The 23,462-nt window shown below is 36.4% G+C and overlaps 2 gene segments (V, D, J or C); one reads left to right on the top strand and one right to left on the bottom strand.

Moving 5' to 3' along the window:
* LOC117073139 overlaps positions 1–23,462 on the top strand; it is a 103,208-nt gene that overhangs the window by 14,665 nt on the left and 65,081 nt on the right.
* LOC117073144 overlaps positions 1–23,462 on the bottom strand; it is a 44,203-nt gene that overhangs the window by 1,783 nt on the left and 18,958 nt on the right. Inside the window, 2 exon segments of the C gene segment in view lie at positions 700–747; positions 3,487–3,534. Coding sequence covers positions 700–747; positions 3,487–3,534 — 96 coding nt within the window.

The following is a 23,462-nucleotide window of genomic DNA, read 5'->3' as shown; positions in this document are numbered from 1 at the left end:
CCCTTCTGAGTAAAAAGCACTTGATAAACACTACTTCGTGTTATTAGCTACTAGCAAAGACCAAAGACTAAAACAAAACTACTCGAGAAGCAACATGGTATCATGTTTCCCCCAGTCATTAAAACAAAAGACACAAAGCCGGGCACAGTGGCTCACACCTGTAATCCCAGCACCTTGGGAGGTCGAGGGGGCATATCACGAGGTCAGGAATTCGAGACCATCCTGGCCAACATGGTGAAACCCCGTCTTTATTAAAAATAAAAAATTAGCCAGGCATGGTGGTGTGCACCTGTAGTCCCATCTACTCGAGAAGCGTGGCTGGAGAATTGCTTGAACCCAGAAGGCAGAGGTTATGGTGAGCCGAGATCGTGCCACTGCACTCCAGCCTGGGCAACAGAGCAAGACTCCATCTCAATACAAACAAACAAACAAAAAAGACACATGGTGGAATAAAGTCTGTTTTTTTGCAATAATTTTTGAAATAACCGAAAGTGTATCACTCTAATTTACAGTCATCTCATACCTGAAGCAGTAGTTAGGTTTGTTAATACAACTCCTAGAAAAGGAGGGACTAATTTAAAATATCGCTAGGTCCATTCTGCAGCATCCAACCTAGCAAAATCTTTTCTCTGATTTTTGAAACAAGAGAAGTTCAAAGGTTAAAATGATCAGGAGGAAATAAAAAACACAAAAACTTACCATTTGCATCTTCTGAATAATTGTCTTTGGGATCCACTGTGGTGACATCTAGAAGAATGAGAGCAAGTACTAGTCAATTGTTCATGCCCATTATTTGTCAAGGGGTATGTGTGTGTGTGTGTGTGTGTGTGTGTGTCTGTGTCCGTGTGTAATTAAATGAATATTTATAACATCTGTCAACAGAGAGGCAGGAAGACAGTTATTAAAAATATGAGCCCACAATCCCAGAAATAATTGGTCTGATTCTGTGTAATTAGGTAGAGCTAATTCAAATATTACATTTTTGCACATCAAGATGTTGAAATTCATGAAGAATAGTTTTTTTCCTTTTTTATCACAACTGGAGTGTAATTTCCAAGAACATTTGGTCTTCCTTCTGTATTCATAGCTCCTAGCATGGTGCCTTTTTATTTATCAAAAACAGATCACAAAGTATGTTTTTCATAAATACTTGTTCAATGGAAAAATAAACAGAACAAGTGGCTACTTTACAGCCTTCAGCACACACTGCTGACCTGAAATCAGCAAAAAAAAAAAAAAATAGTTTTGAGTTTTTTGTTTGTTTGTTTGTTTGTTTGTTTTGAGGAAGGGTGTCACTGTTGCCCAGGCTGCAGTGGAGTATAGTGCGGTGTCATCACGGCTCACTGAAGCCTCAAACTGCCCATGTTCAGGAGATCCTCCCATCTCAGCCTCCTGAGTATCTGGGAGTACAGGCAAACAGCAACACACCCGGCTAATTTATGTACTTTTTGTAGAAACAGGGTTTTGCCATGTTGCCCAGGCTGGTTTTGAACTCCTGGGATCAAGCAATCTTCCTGCCTTGTCCTCCCAAAATGCTGGGATTACAAGGATAAGACACCACACCGGTCCAAGAATTCTTTCAGTCCTAGAATCCACAACGGAATCTTACATGTTTGAAGGAGTATGGCTTAGAAAAATTTCTCATCTAAGCAGAAAAAAACAGTCATTCCTTTCCAAATCATGCATGTCCCCAACGTCTTGAGCAAGTACCCACAATTTTCTGGAGGTATAGTGTTTCTAGACATAACAACAACAATGTTACCAAAAGCTAATATCTACTGAGTGCTCGTTATTGTCTCAGGCACTATGTTAAATGCTTCCTATGCATTTTGTTTGTTTGTTTGTTTAATTTCCCAATAACACTGAAGTGAGTTGTATTATGTCTGGCTCCATGTTCTGAATGAGGAAATACAGTTTTAAAAGTGCAGGCAACTTGCCAAGAGTTGTATCAGTGAACAGCAGAGCCAGTATTGAGACAATAGTTGTAGGGGAAGAAAAGAAATTGGACATTTGAAAAGCAGTTAGTAGAAAAAATCCACAGAAATAGATAGAAAGTGATTTATAAAGAGACGATATAATGTCACCATTGTGTACTCTAAGAAAATCTCTTTCAGTATGTTAATTACTCTCAGCAAACGGTCTTTTTTATTAGAGGAGCTCAGCATTTCAGTGCAATTCTTTCTGGGACTAGAAAGAGATGGGCCAAGCCACACTGATAGTCCTCTGAATAAAATCTGAGGTGAGACTTGAATTTATCTGTGATTTTTTTTTTTTTAAAAAGGAAGATGCAAACATGCATACAAAGACAACGTATTTTAAAACAGAAGAAAACAGAGTCACACTGGTGTTTGGATTTATTATTTTTCTAGTAGATGTGTTCTGATCTATATGGATATGACTCTGGTGTGCAATTTTATGCACTCACTGAGATCTTTATTTCATGTATTCTAAAAAAATGAACTTGAAGTATGGGTTTTGGGTAAATCTCACGAATGCAAATGTTAGTTATCATGTCTGCATGTCCAAATATCTTTAAGAGCTGACTTTAATGGGTTTTCAGTGTCTTTTTATTTTCCTTAGGGTGACTTTATTTATTAAAAGATAAATAAAAATGACTATCACTTATTTCCATGCATTGACTGAGGTAAAAAGAATAAAGTAACTATTCCCGGTAATAAAATCCCTAAGTGTATCCTGAGTTCTCTCTCTCTTAATCAAGGTTGGTTGCAAATGTGGACCAGATTAGTTTGATCTCCTTCAAAAGCAGTTCATTGATTATATAATATGACCACTTCCATGTTATATTTTTAGCTTTTCTCAGAAAAACAAACTTCCAAGAAAGAGCATGGAAATCGACTGTAGAATGACATTAAGAGACGTGTTCTCCTTAACACAGTTGCCTTGAGAAGTACATGAAAGACATTTTACTTTTAGACTGGGCGCAGTGACTCACATCTGTAATCCCAGCACTTTGGAAGGCTGAGGCGGGCAGATCACTTGAGGTCAGGAGTGCGAGACCAGCCTGGCCAACTTAGTGAAACCCAGGGTCTACTAAAAATACAAAGATGACCCAGACATGGTGGCGTGTGCCTGTAGTCCCAGCTGCTTGAGAAGCTGAGGCAGGAGAATGGCTTTAACTAGGGAATCGGAGGTTGTGGTGAGTGAAGATCATGCCACTGCACTCCAGCCTGGGCAACAGAGCGAGACTTCATCTCAAAAAAAAAAAAAAGACGCATGGATGAATAAAGTCTGTTTGTTGAAATAATTGAAAGCAAAACTCTATACCCTTCAATTTACAGTCATCTCAAACTCAAAGCAGTGGTTAGGTTTGTTAATAGAACTCCTGGAAAACGAGGGACTAATTTAAAGTATCACTAGGTCCATTCTGCAGCACCCAACCTAGCAAAATCTATTCCCTGATTTTTCAAACCAGAGAAGTTCAAAAGTTAAAATGATCAGGAAGAAATAAAAAACACAAAAACTTACCATTTGCATCTTTTGAATAACTGTCTTTGGGATCCACTGTGGTGACATCTAGAAGAATGAGAGCAAGTACTAGTTAATTTTTCATGCCCATTATTTGTCAAGCTGTGTGTGTGTGTGTGTGTGTGTGTGTGTAATTAAATGAATATTTATAAAACCTGTTACAGAGAGGCAGGAGGACAGTTATTAAAAATATGAGCTCACAATCCCAGAAATAATTGGTCTGATTCTATGTAATTAGGTAGATCTAATTCATATATTATGCTTTTGCACATCAAGATGTTGAAGTTTGTGAAGAATACATTTTTCCTTTTTTATCACAACTGGAGTGTAGTATCCAAGAACATTTGGTTTTCCTTCTGTATGCATAGCTCCTAGCACAGTGCCTGCCACAAAATACGTTTCTGATAAATACTTGTTCAATGGAAAGTAAAGAGAACAAGTGGCTCCTTTACAGCCTTCAGCACACACTGCTGACAGGAAATCAGCAAAAAGAATAATTTTGAATTTTTTTTTTTTTTTTGAGGCATGGTCTCACTCTCAGCCAGGCTGGAGTGGAGTGTAATATGGTGTCATCACGGCTCACTGAAACCTCAACCTCCCCAGGGTCAGGTGATCCTCCCATCTCAGCCTCCTGAGTAGCTGGGAGTACAGGCACTCAGTACCATGAGCAGCTAATGTTTGTATTTTTTGTAGAGACAGGGTTTTGCCATGTTGCCCAGGTTGGTTTCAAACTCCTAGACTCCAGCAATCTTCCTGCCTTGTCCTCCCAAAATGCTGGGATTACAGGGATAAGCCACCACACCGAGAATTCTTTCAGACCTAGAATCCACAACAGAATCTTACATGTTTGAAAGTGTCTAGTTTAGAAAAATTTCTCATCTAAGCAGAAAAAAGCAGTCATTGCTTTTGAAATCATGCATATTCCCAACATCCCCAGCAAGTACCCATGATTTTCTGGAGGTACAGTGCTTCTGGACATAACAACAACAATGTTAACAAAAGCTAATATCTACTGAGTGTTCATTATTGTCTCAGGCACTATGTTAAATGCTTCCCATGCATTCTTTGTTTAATTCCCCAATAACACTGAAGTGAGTTTTATTACGTGGCCCCATGTTCTGAATGAGGAAATAAAGTTTAAAAAGTGCAGGCAACTTGCCGAGAGTCGTATCAGTGAACAGCAGAGCCAGTATTCAGACAGTAGTCGTAGGGGAAGAAAAGAAATTGGACATGTGAAAAGTACTTAGTAGAAATAATCCACAGAAATAGATAGAAAGTAATTTATAAAGAGACAATATAATGCCACCATTGTGTACTCTAAGATTAAAATCTCTTTGAGTATGTTAATTATGCTCAGCAAATGGTCTTTTTTATTATAGGAGCTCAGCATTTCAGTGCAATTCTTTCTGGGACGAGAAAGAGACAGGACAAGTCACATTGCTAGTTCTCTGAGTAAAACCTGAATTTATCTGTGAAGTATTAAAAAAAAAAAAGGAAGAAGCAAACATGCAAATAAAGAACATATTTTAAAACAGAAGAAAACAGAGTCGCATTGGTGTTTGGGTTTATTATTTTTCTAGTAGATGTGTTCTAATCTATATGGATATGACTCTGGTGTGCAGTTTTATGCCCTCACTGAGATCTTTATTTCATGTATTCTAAAAAAATGGACTTGAGGTATGGGTTTTGGGTAAGTCTCATGAATGCAAATGTTAATTATCATGTCTATATGTCCAAATATCTTTAAGGGCTGACTTTAATGGGTTTTCAATGTCTTTTTATTTTTCTTGGGTGACTTTATTTGTTAAAATATAAATGAAAATGACCATCACTTATTTCCATGCCTTAATTGATTGAGGTAAAAACAATAAAGTAACTACTCCCCGTAATAAAATCTCTAAGTGTATCCTGAGTTCTCTTTCTCTCAATCAAGGTTGATTGCAAATGCGGACCAGATTAGTTCGATCTCCTTCAAAAGCAGTTCATTGATTATATAATATGATCACTTCCATGTTATATTTTTAGCTTTTCTCAGAAAAACAAACTTCCAAGAAAGAGCATAGAAATCTGCTATAGAATGACGTTAAGAGAAGTGTCCTCCGTAACGTAGTTGCCTTGAGAAGCGCATGAAAGACAGTTTACTTTTAGACTGGGTGCAGTGATTGACGCCTATAATCCCAGCACTTGGCAGGCCAAGGCAGATGGATCACTTGAGGTCAGGAGTTCGAGACCAGCCTGGCCAAGATGGTGAAACACCATCTCTACTAAAAATACGACAATTAACCAGGTGTGGTGGCAGACGCCTGTAATCCCAGCCAGTCAGGAGGCTGAGGTAAGAGAATCGCTTGAATCTGGGAGGTGGAAGTTGCGGTGAGCCGAGATGTTGCCACAGCACTCCTGCCTAGGCAACAGGAGCTAAACTCTGTCTCAAAAAAAAAAAAAAAGCAGGTAGAAAGACATTTTACTTTTAGAATTTAGTGTAAAGGAAAACACATTATAAAACTGTAACTTGTTGCCTGTATAATATTCACTATCCTGGAACTTACTATACATTTTATTTTGCCCTAATCACTGGAAAAATCAGATCATGTAAGCACAGTGGTAAGACTACCCTCAGGCTTTGCACATTTGCCTCCCCTTTGTGTCTCGGCAAAGGAAATAGAAAATTGGAACCGTTTTTAGATAAACATCATTTTGTCAACAATGACCCCATCGTTTTTAGGTTAAACTTTGTGGGTAGCAAGATTGAGGTGAGTGACTCTGCCTGCTTCGATAGAACATTCCTGAAAGGCGTGTATTTGTTCTTATTTCCAGATTAAGTAAAGTCATCAAGAGAGGGGAGAACTCTTTTTGAGCATTTACCACTTGCTTCGTTGCTAGATGCTTCCATGTATATTGTTTCCTTTAATCCATCTAACAACCCTAAAAACCAGCATGTGAATTTCTTATTTTGGATAATGGAACTGAGGCTGAGAAACCTTTAGTAACCTTTTCAATTCTGTTTTCTCCAAAACCCATACCATTTTAATTCTATAGAAAAGTAGCAGGGCATTTATGCTACCATTAAATGTAACACCAATTAAGAAAGATTTATGCTTGTTTTTCATTAATACTGAAAGGAAAAAATGCAGGATTCCCTTTCAAAGACGTGTTCTGAGAGATGATATGTGTAAACACATACCTGTCTTTATTGGAGGAAAGATAATTTCTTGATCAACTCCATTTTTATTATTCTCATGTCTGACGATACATCTGTGTTCTTTATCCAGTGACTTTTCTGGCACCGTTAACCAGCTAAATTTCATGTATGTGTCGTTAGTCTTCACGGTGTTCCCCTCCTGGGATCCCAGAATCGTGTTGCTGTTCTTTTCTTGCCAATGTATCTTAATAACATCCGGGAAAAATTTCTCAAGAAGACAAAGGTATGTTCCAGCCTTGTGGAGGTTTGTTTCAGCAATGGAAGGAAGAAAAATAGTGGGCTTGGGGGAAACATCTGCATCAAGATGTTTATCTATGGGGAGAAATGGAATATGAATTTAAAAGAATCATGAGAGAAACACACACATCGCACGTTTGGAATGGCCTAGTACATAACAATAAAAAGAGACAGTGCCATTGAGCTAGTGTCCACCAGGGCCTTTCATCCAGGATGGGCTGCACAGTACTTATTATTGTGCTTATTTTACAGATGTTGAAAAGAGGATCAAGAAATTAAATAACTTGCCAAAAGTCACAGCTCTCAAGTGTGAGACGCTGGATGAAAACCTGGCCTTTGTTTGTTCTGCACATGCTGTGACGGAGTGTGATTTTTAACTGCCTCCTACCAAGGCTTCCAAGGTTCATGAGTATATTTATTTTATTTTTTATCTCTTTTGTTTCATCATAGTGAAGCATGTTTTCAAGGTGGATGGCAGGGGAAAGGGGAAAAAGATCAGATAACTTCAATGATCTCTCTACAGATGAGACTCTTTGGTCCTTTTCCCACTTCCGTTTCCCATCCTTTGTAACTTATGTTCTTTGGCCAAATAACACACATTCTCATGTTCCACAATTTTGTGTCCACCCACTCTTCATTTCACTGATTCTGCGATGCACCATATTTATCTGATTAATTATCTTATTTCCCATATGAATAAATATCAGAATTTAAAAATCTTAGTACTTGTCTTATTTCCCATATGAATAAATGTCAGAATTTTTTTTTTTTTCTTTTTTTGAGCTTGCGGCTTGCTCTGTCACCCAGGTAGGAATGCAGCAGCACAATCAGGGCTCACTGCAGCCTCAACTTCCCAAGCTCAAGTGATCTTTCCACCTCAGCCTCCCAAGTAGCTGGGACTACAGGTGTGAACCACCATGCCTGGCTAATACTTGTTTTTTGTAGAGACACATTTCACCATATTGATCAGGCTGGTTTCAAACTCCTGCACTCAAGTGATCTGCCTGCCTCAGCCTCCCAAAGTGTGGGGATTATAGGTGTGAGCCACCATGCCTAACCATTTTGTTCACTTTTATTTTTAACAATACACAGTCACTTGTTTTAGTGAGAATCTACTTCTACATGTACGTACTGTCTATCAAGTTGACCATGTGGCTTCAATGTGTATACCATGAGCAGTCGTCCTAGTTAATATCTAACTTTATATAACATCTCAATTTCACATCTGCACCCTCCAAGTTTTGGGGTGGAGCAGTATTTACAGTTGTACCTCCAGATTATTCACCATCTCTTAAATTTAGAAACAAAATGGCAACATTTCTAAAGCTCTTACTTAAATTTTGTATTGATTATTTTCAGAGATAGTCTTGTGTTAATCTTATCCAGTAATATACTTATCAAAATTTTGTTTTGATTTAGAAAATATTCACCAAAAGCACATTTTATTTTGGAATTTAATTTGAAGTTTAAGCATGACTAAGAAGGCACCAGGGGTGTATTTTTTTATACTGATTTTTATATAAATTTACCCCATTAATTAGAAGGTCTGTGTAAATCAGTGTATCTCTATTTTGACTCTTTATATCTCTCCCAGAGTTTGTGTCTGTTCTATATACTACTTAACTGTTTTAAAGCTCCATTATTCTCTTTGTCTTAGCCTGCTGAATAAAATGTATATGTAATTGCTCTATTAAAAGTCATGGTTCCAGAGCTTCTTATACGCATAAGGTCAAGATATATAACAAAACATTATATGTTTACAAAGGCATATTACTTGAATCTGGAATGTTAATGGGTTATACATTTATTTTTAATCTAATAACTGAAATTATAAATGTTACAATTCTTTCTAATGTGATTTCGAATTGAAACTCCAATGCTTTGACTGATTTGAAGTGAGTTTAATAATTGAACAATTTCTTAAGAAAATAAGCATTAAATTTCTCACTTGCGAAGAAAAGAAAACAATCTTGATAATTTCTGTTTCTGTAACAAAGCTTCTGATTTTCATACAAAATTAATAAACATATACAGTAATATTAATTCTTGAGCATGCTATAAATTTAATTAGGCATAATGTGCTTATTTTAATTTCATACTCTTTGCTTTTGGTGCCAATAGTATTTTACTTGTTACACTTGTGAGACAGTGTATATTTTTCCACTATATAGTTTGTTTCTAGTTTTAAAAGCATGTTATAAAATGTAAGATTAATTTTTCAATTGTACATTATATTTCTATAATTTTAGTCTCTAGTCAGTATATTTTCCAATCTAATTTTCATCCTAGGAACTAGTGTCTCTTCATGGAAATACTTCTAATTCATTGTACTAAAGAAATTAAAAATCAAATGATAAACTTGGACATTTTCTGTGTGGTACCACAGCATTCATTGCCTCTTGTCCCCTTTCTTTAGCTAGATTCTTTAACTTTCATTCTTTTCAGGACAAAATGAATCTGGAACTTCCATAACTTTCTCAATGTAATAGTTAACTAATCATTAAATAACATACTTCGTTATACCTGGTAAGGGCCGATATTCTGGATCATCCTCTCATATGATTTTTAAAAATACTACTATTAAAATGTACATATTAAGAGTGTTTTTGGCCGGGCGCGGTGGCTCAAGCCTGTAATCCCAGCACTTTGGGAGGCCGAGACGGGCGGATCACGAGGTCAGGAGATCGAGACCATCCTGGCTAACACGGTGAAACCCCGTCTCTACTAAAAAATACAAAAAACTAGCCGGGCAAGGTGGCAGGTGCCTGTAGTCCCAGCTACTCGGGAGGCTGAGGCAGGAGAATGGCGTAAACCCGGGAGGCGGAGCTTGCAGTGAGTTGAGATCCGGCCACTGCACTCCAGCCTGGGCGACAGAGCGAGACTTCGTCTCAAAAAAAATAAAAATAAAAAATAAAAAATAAAAAAAAAAATAAAAAATAAAAAATAAAAGAGTGTTTTTTATGGTCAAGCATGGTTAAGTTTTTACATCAATAATAAATAGAATTTATATATTTTATTTATTTAAAGTAATAAAACTGCTGGATTCATCTATGTACATTTATTGGCATAATCAAATAGTATATGTGAGTTAAATTGCCTAAGTTGTTTGTAGTTTATTAAAATGCAGCACTGTAAATTTACCAAATATCAACTACATTTTCTTTAGATGGCATGATATATTAAATCTACATATGGGTATTTATTTAAATGTTCTCTATTTCTTATTTTTTCACTAGATAAATAATTATAGCCACTTTATGTTTAAATATGTATTTCAGATTTATGATGCTTCCAACTATGATTTGATATCTTGACCATTTTTGGTAAGATTTTAACCTTTTTTTTTCCTGAGACGTACAAACAGAACCCTAAACTAACTGGCTATAAATCTTAGGACCAATATGTTGGTGTTAGAAATGATATCAATTAAGATAAAGGATTAAGTAAAGCACATAGAACAACAAAAATAAAAAATAAGCATCTTAATTCAATGTTTTTTTCAAGTGATTAAAAAGTTTGCTAACAAGAAACGAATCGAAAATTTCAATTTTTGTGTGTGTGAGCCAATATTAAGATAACCTTCCATTTGAGCAGTTAGAAGCACAGCTGAATCCTCTGGAGAAATGCTGTTCTTTAAATTTTATGGGCTGAAAGCAACTCTCCATAGTCGATCCCATTCTCTCTTTACATGTGAATCCAGAGAACATTTGTTGGGCACCTATTTTGGGTTGGACAATGTGCCGAGTACTTAATTCACACTATCTTGTGCAATTCTTATACAAGCCGGCTGAATTCATACTGTTATCCCATTTTATGGATTAGAGAACTGAGGCCAGAGAATAGTCAATCAATTTCACTTATCAGAGAGTGGTGGAGCCAGAGTTCCAGGTGGACCTGACTCTAACACCCCGCTCTTTCACAACAAGAGTCAACATCTCTTTGACCATCAGAGATGAATACACGTCCACTTCATAGAGTGTATCACGAACTTCCCTGTCATAATATATTTTGTCTCAGGGCCAAAATTTTTAATGATATAATTTCATACATTATATATGAGCACTTTATAGAGGTCCATATATGCACAAAGCCAAATCCTATTATGATATTTGTGCAATGTTATCTATGTTCTCTTTTAGTATGAGCATTTGTTTTAAAGTCTCTCCTGAGATTTCTACATTAAATCCCCATCCAATTCCTCTTTTTTCTAAACATTATTACATTATTTCAATTTAATCATTTCTTGCCTTCCCTCTATTACCTTGGAAATATTGTATTCTTCTGATACTTACCTGTGACAACAAGTTTTGTTCCACTGCCAAAGAGTTTCTTATAATAATTCCACAGTGATTCAGCCCATATCAAAAACTCTAATTCAGTTTCCCTGAGTTCTTCAAATTCTGGTGGTCTGGGATTCTCAAAAGACCAGGGTTCCAGTCCTGGTTCATTTTGCTCATAACAAGTTCTGTTGCTCCACAAATCAAATAACTTAAAGCTTTTGGTGTTTTATTTCTCTAAAAACAGTGATGTTAGTGGAGATCAGTTCAACATCGCTACCAGCACTGAAGTGAGACCAAAATGAAACAAGATATAAAAAAGCAATTTGAATAAAATACTATAGGTGCCAGTGTGGTGGCTCGTGCCTGTAATCCCAGCACTTCGGGAGGCTGAAGTGGGAGGATTGCTTGAGCTGAGAACTTCGAGGCCAGCCTGGGCAACATAGTACCTAGTGAGACCTCACCTTTACTAAAAATAAAATAAGCATTGGCTGAGCATGATGTGCATGCCTATAGGCCCAGCTACTCAAGAGGCTGAGGCAGGAGGGTCACTTGAGCCTAGGAGTTTGAGGCTGCAGTGAGCCTTGATCACACCACTGCACACCCGCCTAGGGAACAGGGGAAGAGCCTGTCTCAAAAAAAAAAAAAAATGCTATGGAAATATAAGAGGTTATGATGATGATGTCATCATCATTGTTATGATTAGCAGTCTGTTTGCTATGATTGTGTGCCTTTACACGATATTTTAACCCTATAGGACCAAGCATTGTCTTTACTAAAAAAAAAAAATTCAGCATTTTGGAGTGGCGGTTAAATCCATAGCAATTAAGCAGGAAGAATCACTTCTTTCTCAGTTCCTCTGTTTGCATTCCACTTTGCTTTGACACGCCTGGGATTCTGAAAGCCATCGTCCCCATCATCACAAGAAACATGCCTTCCACACGCCCAATCTTTAACAGGTTATCATTTGCCTTATCTGCCGTGTTAAGAAAATCAAAGGGAACATTGACTGAAGTCTAATATACTCAGTCAGTGTATGGAAATTCTTCACTTTTGTTTTTCAGAACAGGTGAGGCTTTTTCTAATCAGCAGCACGGCTTATTTGCCTTCCAAGTTTCACCAGAAACTTCAGCCTCAAACTGACTTCTGTCTAGTTCATGCCAAAGTCCAGCTTGAAACACCTGGCTTGACCCTTCAAGGCAGAATGGCTAGAGAAATGGCAGGAGGCCTGGTCCTCAAATCCATCTTTCTGTCATCACTTTAGATCACTACATGTTATCTGCCTGACCATGTCTGCTGAGCATCACCATCTGTGCATTTCATTAAATGTCAGGATGCCCGTAGCACTGACGCAGTGGCAATATGCAATGGGTTTGTTTCATGACCATTCCTTTCATTTTCCAAAATGGAAGTTGAAGGTAATGCCCACTCTTCCATTTCCTTCTAAAGAACTCATGCATTGAAGTCCTTTTCTAATTTAGTAACAGAAAAAAAATATGATGTTTGAAAATTTGGTGTGCTTCTTCTTATCAGTTAATAAGAAGTATGTATTCCCCTACCTTTTTCTCCTTCCTTTGAGCATAAAATGTTAACCTGTGCTCCTTGCTAGGTAATCACAGGCCTTTTTCCTTCTTTCCTTGGAGCTTTAGATCATCTGTATTTATTTCATGGTCTGACTGTGCTTGTGTATTTTAACTTAGGTCTTCTCAAATAGATTTTGGAACAGGTAGCTTAAATAAATAACCAATAGTTTATACATTTGGCATGTTTCTCTTTTGTCCCCAGGAGTCGATGGTTTTGTAAGGTCAAGCGCAAAGAAGACACTAGGAATGGAGAACACGTTTGCAAATCCTAGCTCTGTGATAGGGACACCTACGTACTAAATTTAGATAGACGGGAAGTGCCGGAACATAAAATGAGGCTTTCTTTCCCAAAATTTTCTCTCACAACATGGCGGGGGGTGGGGGGTGCCTTATGTATGCTACAGTCTTTGTGTAACGTCTCATATTTAAAAATGTTCTTCTAATACTCTGCTTTGATCCAGAGGGACTAACTGGACGAGATATCAACATGAAATGAACTCAGTGAGTGCTAGCTTTGGCAATGGTAAAAGGAAATAAAAGCAAAGAAATGTATCATGGATTTGGTCATTATTACTTGGGGCGAAGGTCCCTGTTGTTTTTACTTACGTCATACAAATGTAGAATAGCAGAATAAATCGGAAAAAATAATTTCCTTTCATTTCGTGAGTGGATAATTATTTCTTAGAATAAAATATTCAAGGACACCATCGTAAGGGGATTCCACAGTGGAGACTGAGACCTCAGATGCCTGAGAAAGTTGCTCTAAAGTAGTTGCTTTAGATGCATGTGAAACATCAAAACAAAATAATTTATGAAATATAAAGGCAACAAAGCCAGTATTTCTCAACTGTAGGTATGATCCAGTTAAGAAATTAAATGTTATAAGTAAACATTTGACTGTTTTTCCTGTATCCCCATAAATTTACATATTCAAGTTGGGGGAGGGGAAAATACATATTTTCTTAAACTTGTATAAATTTTCTCTGTAAAATGAAAAATCACCTTGTATTCAGGCACATCATATTTGAGATAATATGTAAAACATTCTAATTACTTTTAGAAGCAGGTACAATTAGTCTTTTAGAAATGGAAAGCATTTTACAAGTAGTGATATTTGTTCTGAAGTGAGCTGTTGAATAGATGAGGATTGATACATCTGTCTGTATTCCTGAGTGTATAAGGACCTCTCATGGGTAGTAACTTGAATTCTGGAGGAGGAATTCATATTCTATCACCTACCAAGTGCCACACATTCTGGTGGGTAATTTCCATATTTAATTTCATGTAATATATACAACATTCCCTCAAGATAAATAATCTCCATTACCTTCATTGTATAGATCAACTTGAAATTGGAACTTTCAACTTTGCTCTGTTATTGGAAAATATTAAGGACATATGAAAAGGATGTTTATGAAGTAGTGTGAACTGGAAAAGCCAGATCTATTGTGTGTCTAGTATAATTCCAACTTTGTAAAACAAACAAACAAAAAGCATAGAAAAAATGTTTAAATAAAAGTATAACAAAATAATAATGTGATGAGGGTCAATATAATATTTTAATGTTTTGTTTATTTTTGTGTGTTTTCCAATTTTTCTATAATGAACTAGCATTTTTATAATTTGAATACTTGGTGAATCAAAATACACTTCCTAAAGGGCAGTTACACAGAAAGCGGCAGCCCCAGGAGTCATCGAGAAATAAAGTCCATACCTTTTCCTGCACCTCACTTTCCTGAAAAATCACTTCTCAGAAAACTACAAATTATGACTTTGATTGCTACAATTCACATTAAATCAACTGGATGAAAGAGAATCAGAAGGTCACTTTTTAACTTATAAGTTAATTTCATCATACGAGCTCAACCACTAAGGAAACAAAAATATATAATTGCTTTTACTTTTCTCAATGCTGTATCAACTTTGTGAAAATTCTCTGAAAACTTTCATTTCAGTGGATGTAATAGACTAAGAGTATCTTTGTAAGATGTTTCCTCTCAGCCAGGCATAATTACATCTGAAGCTAACACATAATACATAAACTTATTGGACTGATTTAAAAAAATCAATAAATGCAGCTTATGTCACTTTTGAGTATGGTCACACTGTGAAATATTTCGACATTTGATATTAATCATTCTTCCGTCAAATTATCAAATATTTCACCTTCTGGTGACCAAATGAGGAGGGTAGCTGATTTTTTTTTTTAACTTTTTTCCATTGGTTATTTTTAGAATTGAAGAAATAAAATCTCTGAACTAAACTTGTTCACAAAACTTTCAACAGAGGGATACCAGTGGAACATAAGGCCTCTACCCTTTAGAGATTTGCAGTTGGTCTAAGCTCCTTAGTAATGTCTCCCATGCTAGGGCAGAAAAAGTTCTGACTCCTAAGGCATGAACCAAGTCACCTGACCTCTCTGGAGATTTCACCATGATTAGTGACCAAACCAGGAGGGAATCCTAGAATTCTGAGCCAACTCCTGCATGCCTGCCTCGCATCCCTTCTCTACATTGCAAAATTTAAAGAAAACTTACCTGTAATGATGAGCTTTGTTTAGGGGCCAAACAGCTTGATTTTTTTGCCAAACTGTTGCCCACCACCTGAGAAGCCTTTACAAGAATTTCCCTTTGTGTTTGTCTTAAAATTGTGCCAGCATTTTTTTTCAATATTTACATAAAGACATAAAAATTGGCTGACATTAAGTCAAGACAAAGGTCAAACAAAATCATAATAGCTCTGAATGCAATCAGGAATTTAAGAACTGACCTCACCCTGCCCTGGGCACTTTAGGTTATGTACATTCTCTCCTTGTATCACATATGTTAGAGAGTCTGATTTTAACTTTTCTCATGATTTTACCTGAATCTTCTAAATATTCCCTAAAGAGTTTTCATGTATACAATTTGTCTTAAGTGTAATTTAGAGTTAATATTTCCTTAATTTTCAAAGACAGACAATAATAGGATTCTTATGTTTGACATTCAGTAAATAGATATTCAATATGATTTATAGATATTTTGTGATTCATATATACGGAGGGATGGGTATCTAGATTGATTCTAAAGTAACTTCTTTTGGGTCAGGCACGGTGGCTCACACTTGCAATCCTACCACTTTGGAAGGCTGAAGCAGGTGGATTACTTGAGCTCAGGAGTTCAAAACCAGCCTGGCCAACATGGTGAAACTTCATCTCTACTAAAAATACGAAAAAAAAAACAGCCAGGCATGGTGGCAGGTGCCTGTAATCCTAGCTACTCAGGAGGCTGAAGCAGAAGAATCTCTTGAACCCCGGAAGTGGAGGTAGCAGTGAGTGGAGATCGTGCCACTGCACTCCAGCCGGGCAACAGCGCTAGACCATTCACAGGATCAAGTTACAGAAGAGAAAATATTCAAAGTATAAAAATATGACTTAATATTGCTAAATATCACATAAGGGTCCAGACCAGGCACTTGGAAACAGATAGCCTTAGCTAGATCCCAATCGTTGCCACAGTGACTGATCATGTGACTTTAAGAAAGTAACTGCTCTTCTCTAGTCCTCGGTTTCCTCATCTGTGAAATGGGACAAAGAAGACCTCCTGCATAGGTCTGACGAGGAAGGAGATAAAGCACTGAAACTATTTAGCATGGTGTCTGGCTCTCAATAAACTGTACTAATATTAATTTTCTCCTTAAAGTAACAATATCGAGTCATTTTATCAAATCTTTCCACCAAACACAATACATAGAACTTATAAGAAATAACTGCTACATAAATTAAGAAAGAAAATGAGCTCATGAATCCAAGACCTTCTGCTTCTTGGGCAGCCACAGGCCAAAAAACACAGACAGGGCCCAACCAAGCCAGAATCTAGAATACTTGTCTACCAGACTGGCAGGTTTTGAGTGTTGAGACTGTGCTTCTTTGCCCTTTAATCTCCAGCATTCAGAACAAAAACTGTTTTCAGTAACTATTTGCTGAGAGGATGAATGAAGAAATGAAGATGTAAAATCAGAAAGACTCTTTCCATTGACCTTGGAGCTGTCATGGCTGGTTGAACTTACAAATTCTATTAAACTGGGCCATTTCCAGGTGATATAATAAGAGTCCCAGCAGCATAAATTTTGACTGACTTCAGCCTCCCTCAAAGAAACTAGAGCACTAAAAAGTGGGATTTATCTATGTTCTATAGTAATTTACTATACTAAGTAATTTTTTCTGTACTGTTTCTCAGGATGAGATCAAAATCAATTACATGGATTTGGCAGGCTAGCAGAAGAAGGAAGAACTATGTTGTATCTCAAAATACAGAGAAGAAGTAATTAATAAAATTCCATTTTTATGTCTCTCGCTTAAAGGACCTACAAAAAAGTAACTTGGATCAAGGACTTACAGCAATTGTTTACAGACATGGTCCTCAAAACATTTTAATTTCTCTCCAGAGTCTACCATGTCTGTGTGTGTGTGTATTAGGTGTGTGTGTGTTAGTGTATGTGTATTCTAAAAGTAGAATTTCAATCCACTTACAGACAGGGAAGGGAAGACATCATGTACAAAATCGTTTTGTTTCCATATCCAGCTAACCTGAAAAATTGCTGTTCGTATACTGAGGCCAGGGATGTGACAAATTCAGATAAGGTTGACCATTTTTTTCTAAAAAATATCTATCCATTTTTCTTTACTGGAATAAAAACAGGAAAAAAAAAGTTACTTACCAGGTGAAGTTACTATGAGCCTAGTCCCTTTTGCAAATTTCTTGATCCACCAAGTGCTATCACACTGGTCTGAGCTTCTACAAAAATCTCAGCCTTCTGATCCTCATGACATGACTAGCAATCCAACAACTTTGAACTAGCAATTTGATCTTCTGGCTTTTTTGGAAGTCCTTGAATATAGGTTTTGTGACATGTGATAGTTTGTAATTTTTCCTCATAAATTGCCTGTTTTCTTCTAAGGCAGTAATTCTTGAAAAGCACCAACAGAAAAGGGAAATGGAAAAAAAAAGCAGGAAGAGAAAACAGCAGGCTCAATGGGTCAACCCACTGCTTTTCTAAATTACCAGGAAAAGTATTCAGAGAACAGTTTTTTTTTTTTTTTTAATTTCCAGGTGTTCAATTGTGTTGAAACTGCTTTGAGATTACATCAAAGGAAAAGCCCTTCTGTTTCCACAAACACCAGGGCAATTTGGGAAGATAATTCTGAAAGGAGGAAACTCTTCAGTAACTGAAAATGCAAATGTGTCAGTGCAGATATACTTGAGAAATTTGGACCAAGGTCTTCACTTTCAAAAAGCTGCTTTTATCATTTGGCAACACGATGCTTTACCAAAGCAATGTCAAAAGAAAAAATGTGTTTTGCAATGACTTCTTATTTCTCCCGGAATAACAGAAGAAATTTGTGGAATTATGTCTCCCATGAAATAATAGATTAATTATACTGACACATGACCAAAAAAAAAACAACAATCGAACTATCTGATATGTTGAAAAATCTGCCATCTTAAGCCAGAGTCTGCTGTGTGATCTCCTGAGTACAGATGTAGTGTTCAGTTGCAAGGACTGAGGAGGACAGGTCTGACGACCTCCATGTCCCCTCCAGCTCCACCCTGCTCCAGCCTGAGTCCCCTGAGTCCTCATTCAGGAAGGTATAAATGAGGTCACAGAGGGCACCTGTCCATACACGGCAGCTCACAGCCCCAAGCCAATGGGGAGGACAATGGGGCTGGGTGAAAATTATGTTTGGAAAGGGTTTCTTTCTAATAGAAAATTCAAAATTATTACGTGGCGCTGTCGATGACCCTTTACACCTGTGATAGACGGAATGATGGCCACTCAGTCTCTTTTGTCCTCTGGCCTTCCTTATTCCAGGACCATGAGGGAGAGCATCAGGAGTCTTAGCAGCTGTCAATATTCAAGAGGCATGGAGGATTGAAGTAATAAAATGTGAAAAAGTAATGAATTATAAAATCTTTTATTAAATTTACCAAAAAAATACAAGAACAATATGAAGAACACAGTATTTAGTTTCCCTAAGGACATAAAATAAAACCTAAATAAATGGAGAAACATACATTGATGAATAAAAAGCTTCTATCATAATGAGGCCAATACACCCTAAATTCATCTATAAATTTCCATCAATTCCAGTCAGAATTACTATGAAATGTTGTTGTTGTTCTAGGGTGTGAGGTTTAATGTTGGGCCAGATAAGCTGATTTCAAATTCTACATGGATAAATAAATATGAGATGATTGAAAAAGTATTTTCTGGAAAATGGTACAGTGAATAGATATTTGGCATTGTACATCTTAATAAGTATCACAAAGCTACTGAGATAATATGATAATAATACAAGAATAATGAAACAGACAAACAAAACAGAAATTCTCCAGAAAATGTGTCAAATATGCATGTTTATTTTAAAAACTCTGCAGCATTTTTAAATTGTAAGGAAATGATGTATTGTTCAGAAATGGGCATTAGGAAAATAATTACCTGAGAAAATAAAAATATCACTCTACCTCACCCCGGATAACACAGTGTCCAAATAGATTGAAACTAAAATTACAAAGCTACACGTGGCCAGAAGGAACATGTAGGAGAATAATTGCATCCATTGAGTAAAAGGGCATGGGATGGAAATGGGGTAGGAGAAACTTAACACATTAATTTTTAAGAAGTAAGAATGTGATCAATTTTCTATTTTATAGTATTTTCAAATAAATGTTTTTGAAAGAAGAATAGACAATGAGGACTTGCTAAAAAATTTAGAGAAGAAAGTGACATGATCACATTTGCTCTTTAGGAAGATATATGCATGAGCAGAAAGCAAGGGGTGCTGTCCGGGACAGCAATTTGTGTGAAGCAGATGGTTTTATAGTTGGTCGCCATAAGCCAATAAGAGGCAAAAAGGACCTGCGTTGTTACAGTGATGGTGGAGATGGACAGAGTGGCTGGAACAGTAAACATCAACAAGTTTCCTTGAGTTTTAAAAATATTCTTATGAAATAAATTATTATCTCAGGAAGCTGGGAATGAAGAAAAAGACACTTTAAAATTGGAAAACCCAGGTTCAGATCCCAGTTCTTCCACTCCTGATGATGTGCTCTTGGGCACAGACACATCTCAGAGCCTTGGTTTCCTTACCTTTTAAATGGAGAGGATTAGACCTATTTCCCAGGACTTCTGTATGACATTTATAATAGAGCCGGGGACACAGGAGGTGCTATAAACTGACTAATTTTCTCTTATCATTTATGCAATAATTCAGACAGAGAGACTTCACTTTATAAGGTAGAATAGAAACATCTGATTTCTGTGTCTTTTTATCTGAAAATTATAAGTTATTATTACTTCGGACTGTCAGCTACCCTTGCACCTGTCATAGATGGGATGATGCCCACTCAGTCCCTTCTTGTCCTCTGCTTTTCCTTATTCCAGGACCATGTGGGGAAGTATCAGAAGTCTTAGAAGCTGTCTACATTTCAAGAGCCATGAAAGATTTAAATAATAAAATGTAAACAAGTAAGTAATTATTTATAACATCTTTTATTAAATTTACCAAAGAAAAACGAACTATGTGAAGACCATAATGTTCAGTTCTACTAAAAGCATAAAATGAAACCTAAATGAAGGTGTATAAAGATAAGCAATTTTGCTTCTCACTCTACATTTTGGAACACACACAGCACCCCTCCCACGTTTGTCCTGTCTTGACATAATCAACTGAGGCAACTTAAATCCTGATTCCAAGAAGATGGGTTATGAATGAACAAATACATAAATAACAAGTCAGTCAAGTGAGGTAAAGCACAGCTGGCGCTGCGTTGCTTGAAGTTTTGCATCACTTTTTCAAGTTTGATGATAATAACTTTCATAGAGAACAGCTTCAACCAAATTTGTTTGGCCATCAAAAGATACGAAGATATATCTCACCTTTCATCAGACTATCTAAGCTAGTCTTTCCCACAATTTAATTCTTCTAGTAATACTCCAAAGGAGATACTATCAACCACATTTCACAGATGAGAGAATTGGAATATTAAAAAGGTTAAACTTTTCAAGGTCATTTGACAAGTAAGTAATGCAACCTGGATTTCAACTGAAGTCTAATAAATTCCAAACTCCTGGCTAACACCCACTTTATATATATATATATATATACACACACACACACACACACACACACACACACATAAATGATGTATATAATATGTATGCTTATATCATATGTATATATAATATATAATATATATACCACATATATGATATATATCATATGCATACATATAATACACATATATATCATATGTACACACATATCATATATAATATATGATATAATGTATAATTATATATTTAATAATAAATGTATAATATAATTATAAATATTATATATTATTAATATAATATTGTAAATATAATAACACATCGTATGTATATATCATATAATGTATCTAATATATACATATATCATATGTATATAATATATGTGTCAGATGTATATATTATTTTATTTTTTTTAATTATACTTTAAGTTCTAGGGTACAGGTGCACAATGTGCAGGTTTGTTACATATGTATACATGTGCCATGCTGGTGTGCTGCACCCATTAACTCGTCATTTACATTAGGTATCTCTCCCAATGCTATCCCTCCCCCTTCCCCCTTCCCCAAAATAGGCCCTGGTGTGTGATATTCCCCTTCCTATGTCCAAGTGATCTCATTGTTCAATTCCCACCTATGAGTGAGAACATGCGGTGTTTGGTTTTCTATTCTTGTGACAGTTTGCTGAGAATAATGGTTTCTAGCTGCATCCATGTCCCTACAAAGGACACCAACTCATCCTTTTTTATGGCTGCGTAGTATTCCATTTGACAAAGCATTACTGGGTCAAATGGTATTTCTAGTTCTAGATCCTTGAGGGACTGCCACACTGTCTTTCACAATGGTTGAACTAGTTTGCAGTCTCAGCAACAGTGTAAAAGTGTTTCTATTTCTCCACATCCTCTCCAGCACCTGTTGTTTCCTGACTTTTTAATGATTGCCATTCTAACTGCCGTGAGATGGTATCTCATTGTGGTTTTGATTTGCATTTCTCTGATGGCCAGTGATGATGAGCATTTTTTCATGTGACTGTTGGCTATATAAATGTCTTCTTTTGAGAAGTGTCTGTTCATATCCTTTGCCTACCTTTTGATGGGGTTGTTTGTTTTTTTCTTGTAAATTTGTTTGAGTTCTTTGTAGATTCTGGATATTAGCCTTTTGTCAGATGAGTAGATTGCAAAAATTTTCTCCCATTCTGTAGGTTGCCTGTTCACTCTGATGGTAGTTTCTTTTGCTGTGCAGAAGCTCTTTAGTTTAATTAGATTCCATCTGTCAAGTTTGCCTTTTATTGCCATTGCTTTTGGTGCTTTACACATGAAGTCTTTGCCCATGCCTATGTCCTGAATGGTATTGCGTAGACTTTCTTCTAGGGTTTTTATGGTTTTAGGTCTAACATTTAAGTCTCTAATCCATCTTGAATGAATTTTCATATGAGGAGTAAGGAAAGGATCCAGTTTCAGCTTTCTACTTATGGCTAGCCAATTTTCCCAGCACCATTTATTAAATAGTGAATCCTTTCCCCATTTCTTGTTTTTGTCAGGTTTGTTAAAGATCAGATGGCTGTAGATGTGTGGTATTATTTCTGAGGACTCTGTTCTGTTCCATTGGTCTATATCTCTGTTTTGGTGCCAATACCATGTTGTTTTGGTTACTGTGGCCTTGTAGTATAGTTTGAAGTCAGGTAGCGTGATGCCTCCAGCTTTGTTCTTTTGGCTTAGGATTGTCTTGGCAATGTCAGCTCTTTTTTGGTTCCATATGTACTTGAAAGCAGTTTTTTTCCAATTCTGTGAAAAAAGTCTTTGGTAGCTTAATGGGGATGGCTGAATCTATAAATTTCCTTGGGCAGTATGGCCATTTTCATGATATTGGTTCTTCCTATCCATGAGCATGGTATGTTCCTCCATTTGTTTGTGTCCTTTTTTATTTCACTGAGCAGTGGTTTGTAGTTCTCCTTGAAGAGGTCCTTTACGTCCCTTGTAAGTTGGATTCCTAGGTATTTTATTCTCTTTGAAGCAAATGTGAATGAGAGTTCATTCATGATTTGGCTCTCTGTCTGTTATTGGTGTATAGGGATGCTTGTGATTTTTGCACATTGATTTTGTATTCTGAGACTTTGCTGAAGTTGCTTAAAGTATAAGAGACCTTGCTGAATTTGCTTAAAGTATAAGCTATAAAGTATAAGAGACCATGAAGATAATTTCAGAAAGATTTCAGAAACTCAAGTGTCACTCTCAGATACCAGAAAGCAAACAGCCTGTTGAATTGTATTATTTTAGTTAATTATGGTGGACCTCAAAAAGCAGTAGAAATTTCCTCTCTCGCTCTTAATAGTTGATGGCCTTTTATTAAAAGACTAAATTTTAAGGTCATAATAGATATTATTGATCCATTAAATGATAGCAAATACCTTTTGAGTGTCAAACATTATACGTATTTACTCTTTTCTTGCTAGAAGGAAGTAGGTGTTACTTCTTCCCTTTTTTCAGATGAAATTGAAGCTTACAGAGGTTACATAACTCCTCAAGATCATCTAGCTAATAAAGACCACACCAAGAATTTGAATCAAACAGTCCAGTCCCCAGAGCCTGTGCCA

The sequence above is a fragment of the Trachypithecus francoisi genome, unplaced genomic scaffold (genome assembly GCF_009764315.1).
Source record: "Trachypithecus francoisi isolate TF-2019V2 unplaced genomic scaffold, Tfra_2.0 Lachesis_group4, whole genome shotgun sequence".
Lineage (NCBI taxonomy): Eukaryota > Metazoa > Chordata > Mammalia > Primates > Cercopithecidae > Trachypithecus > Trachypithecus francoisi.
Note: the sequence above shows the minus strand (reverse complement) of the source record. Positions and strands in the feature narration are given on the sequence as shown.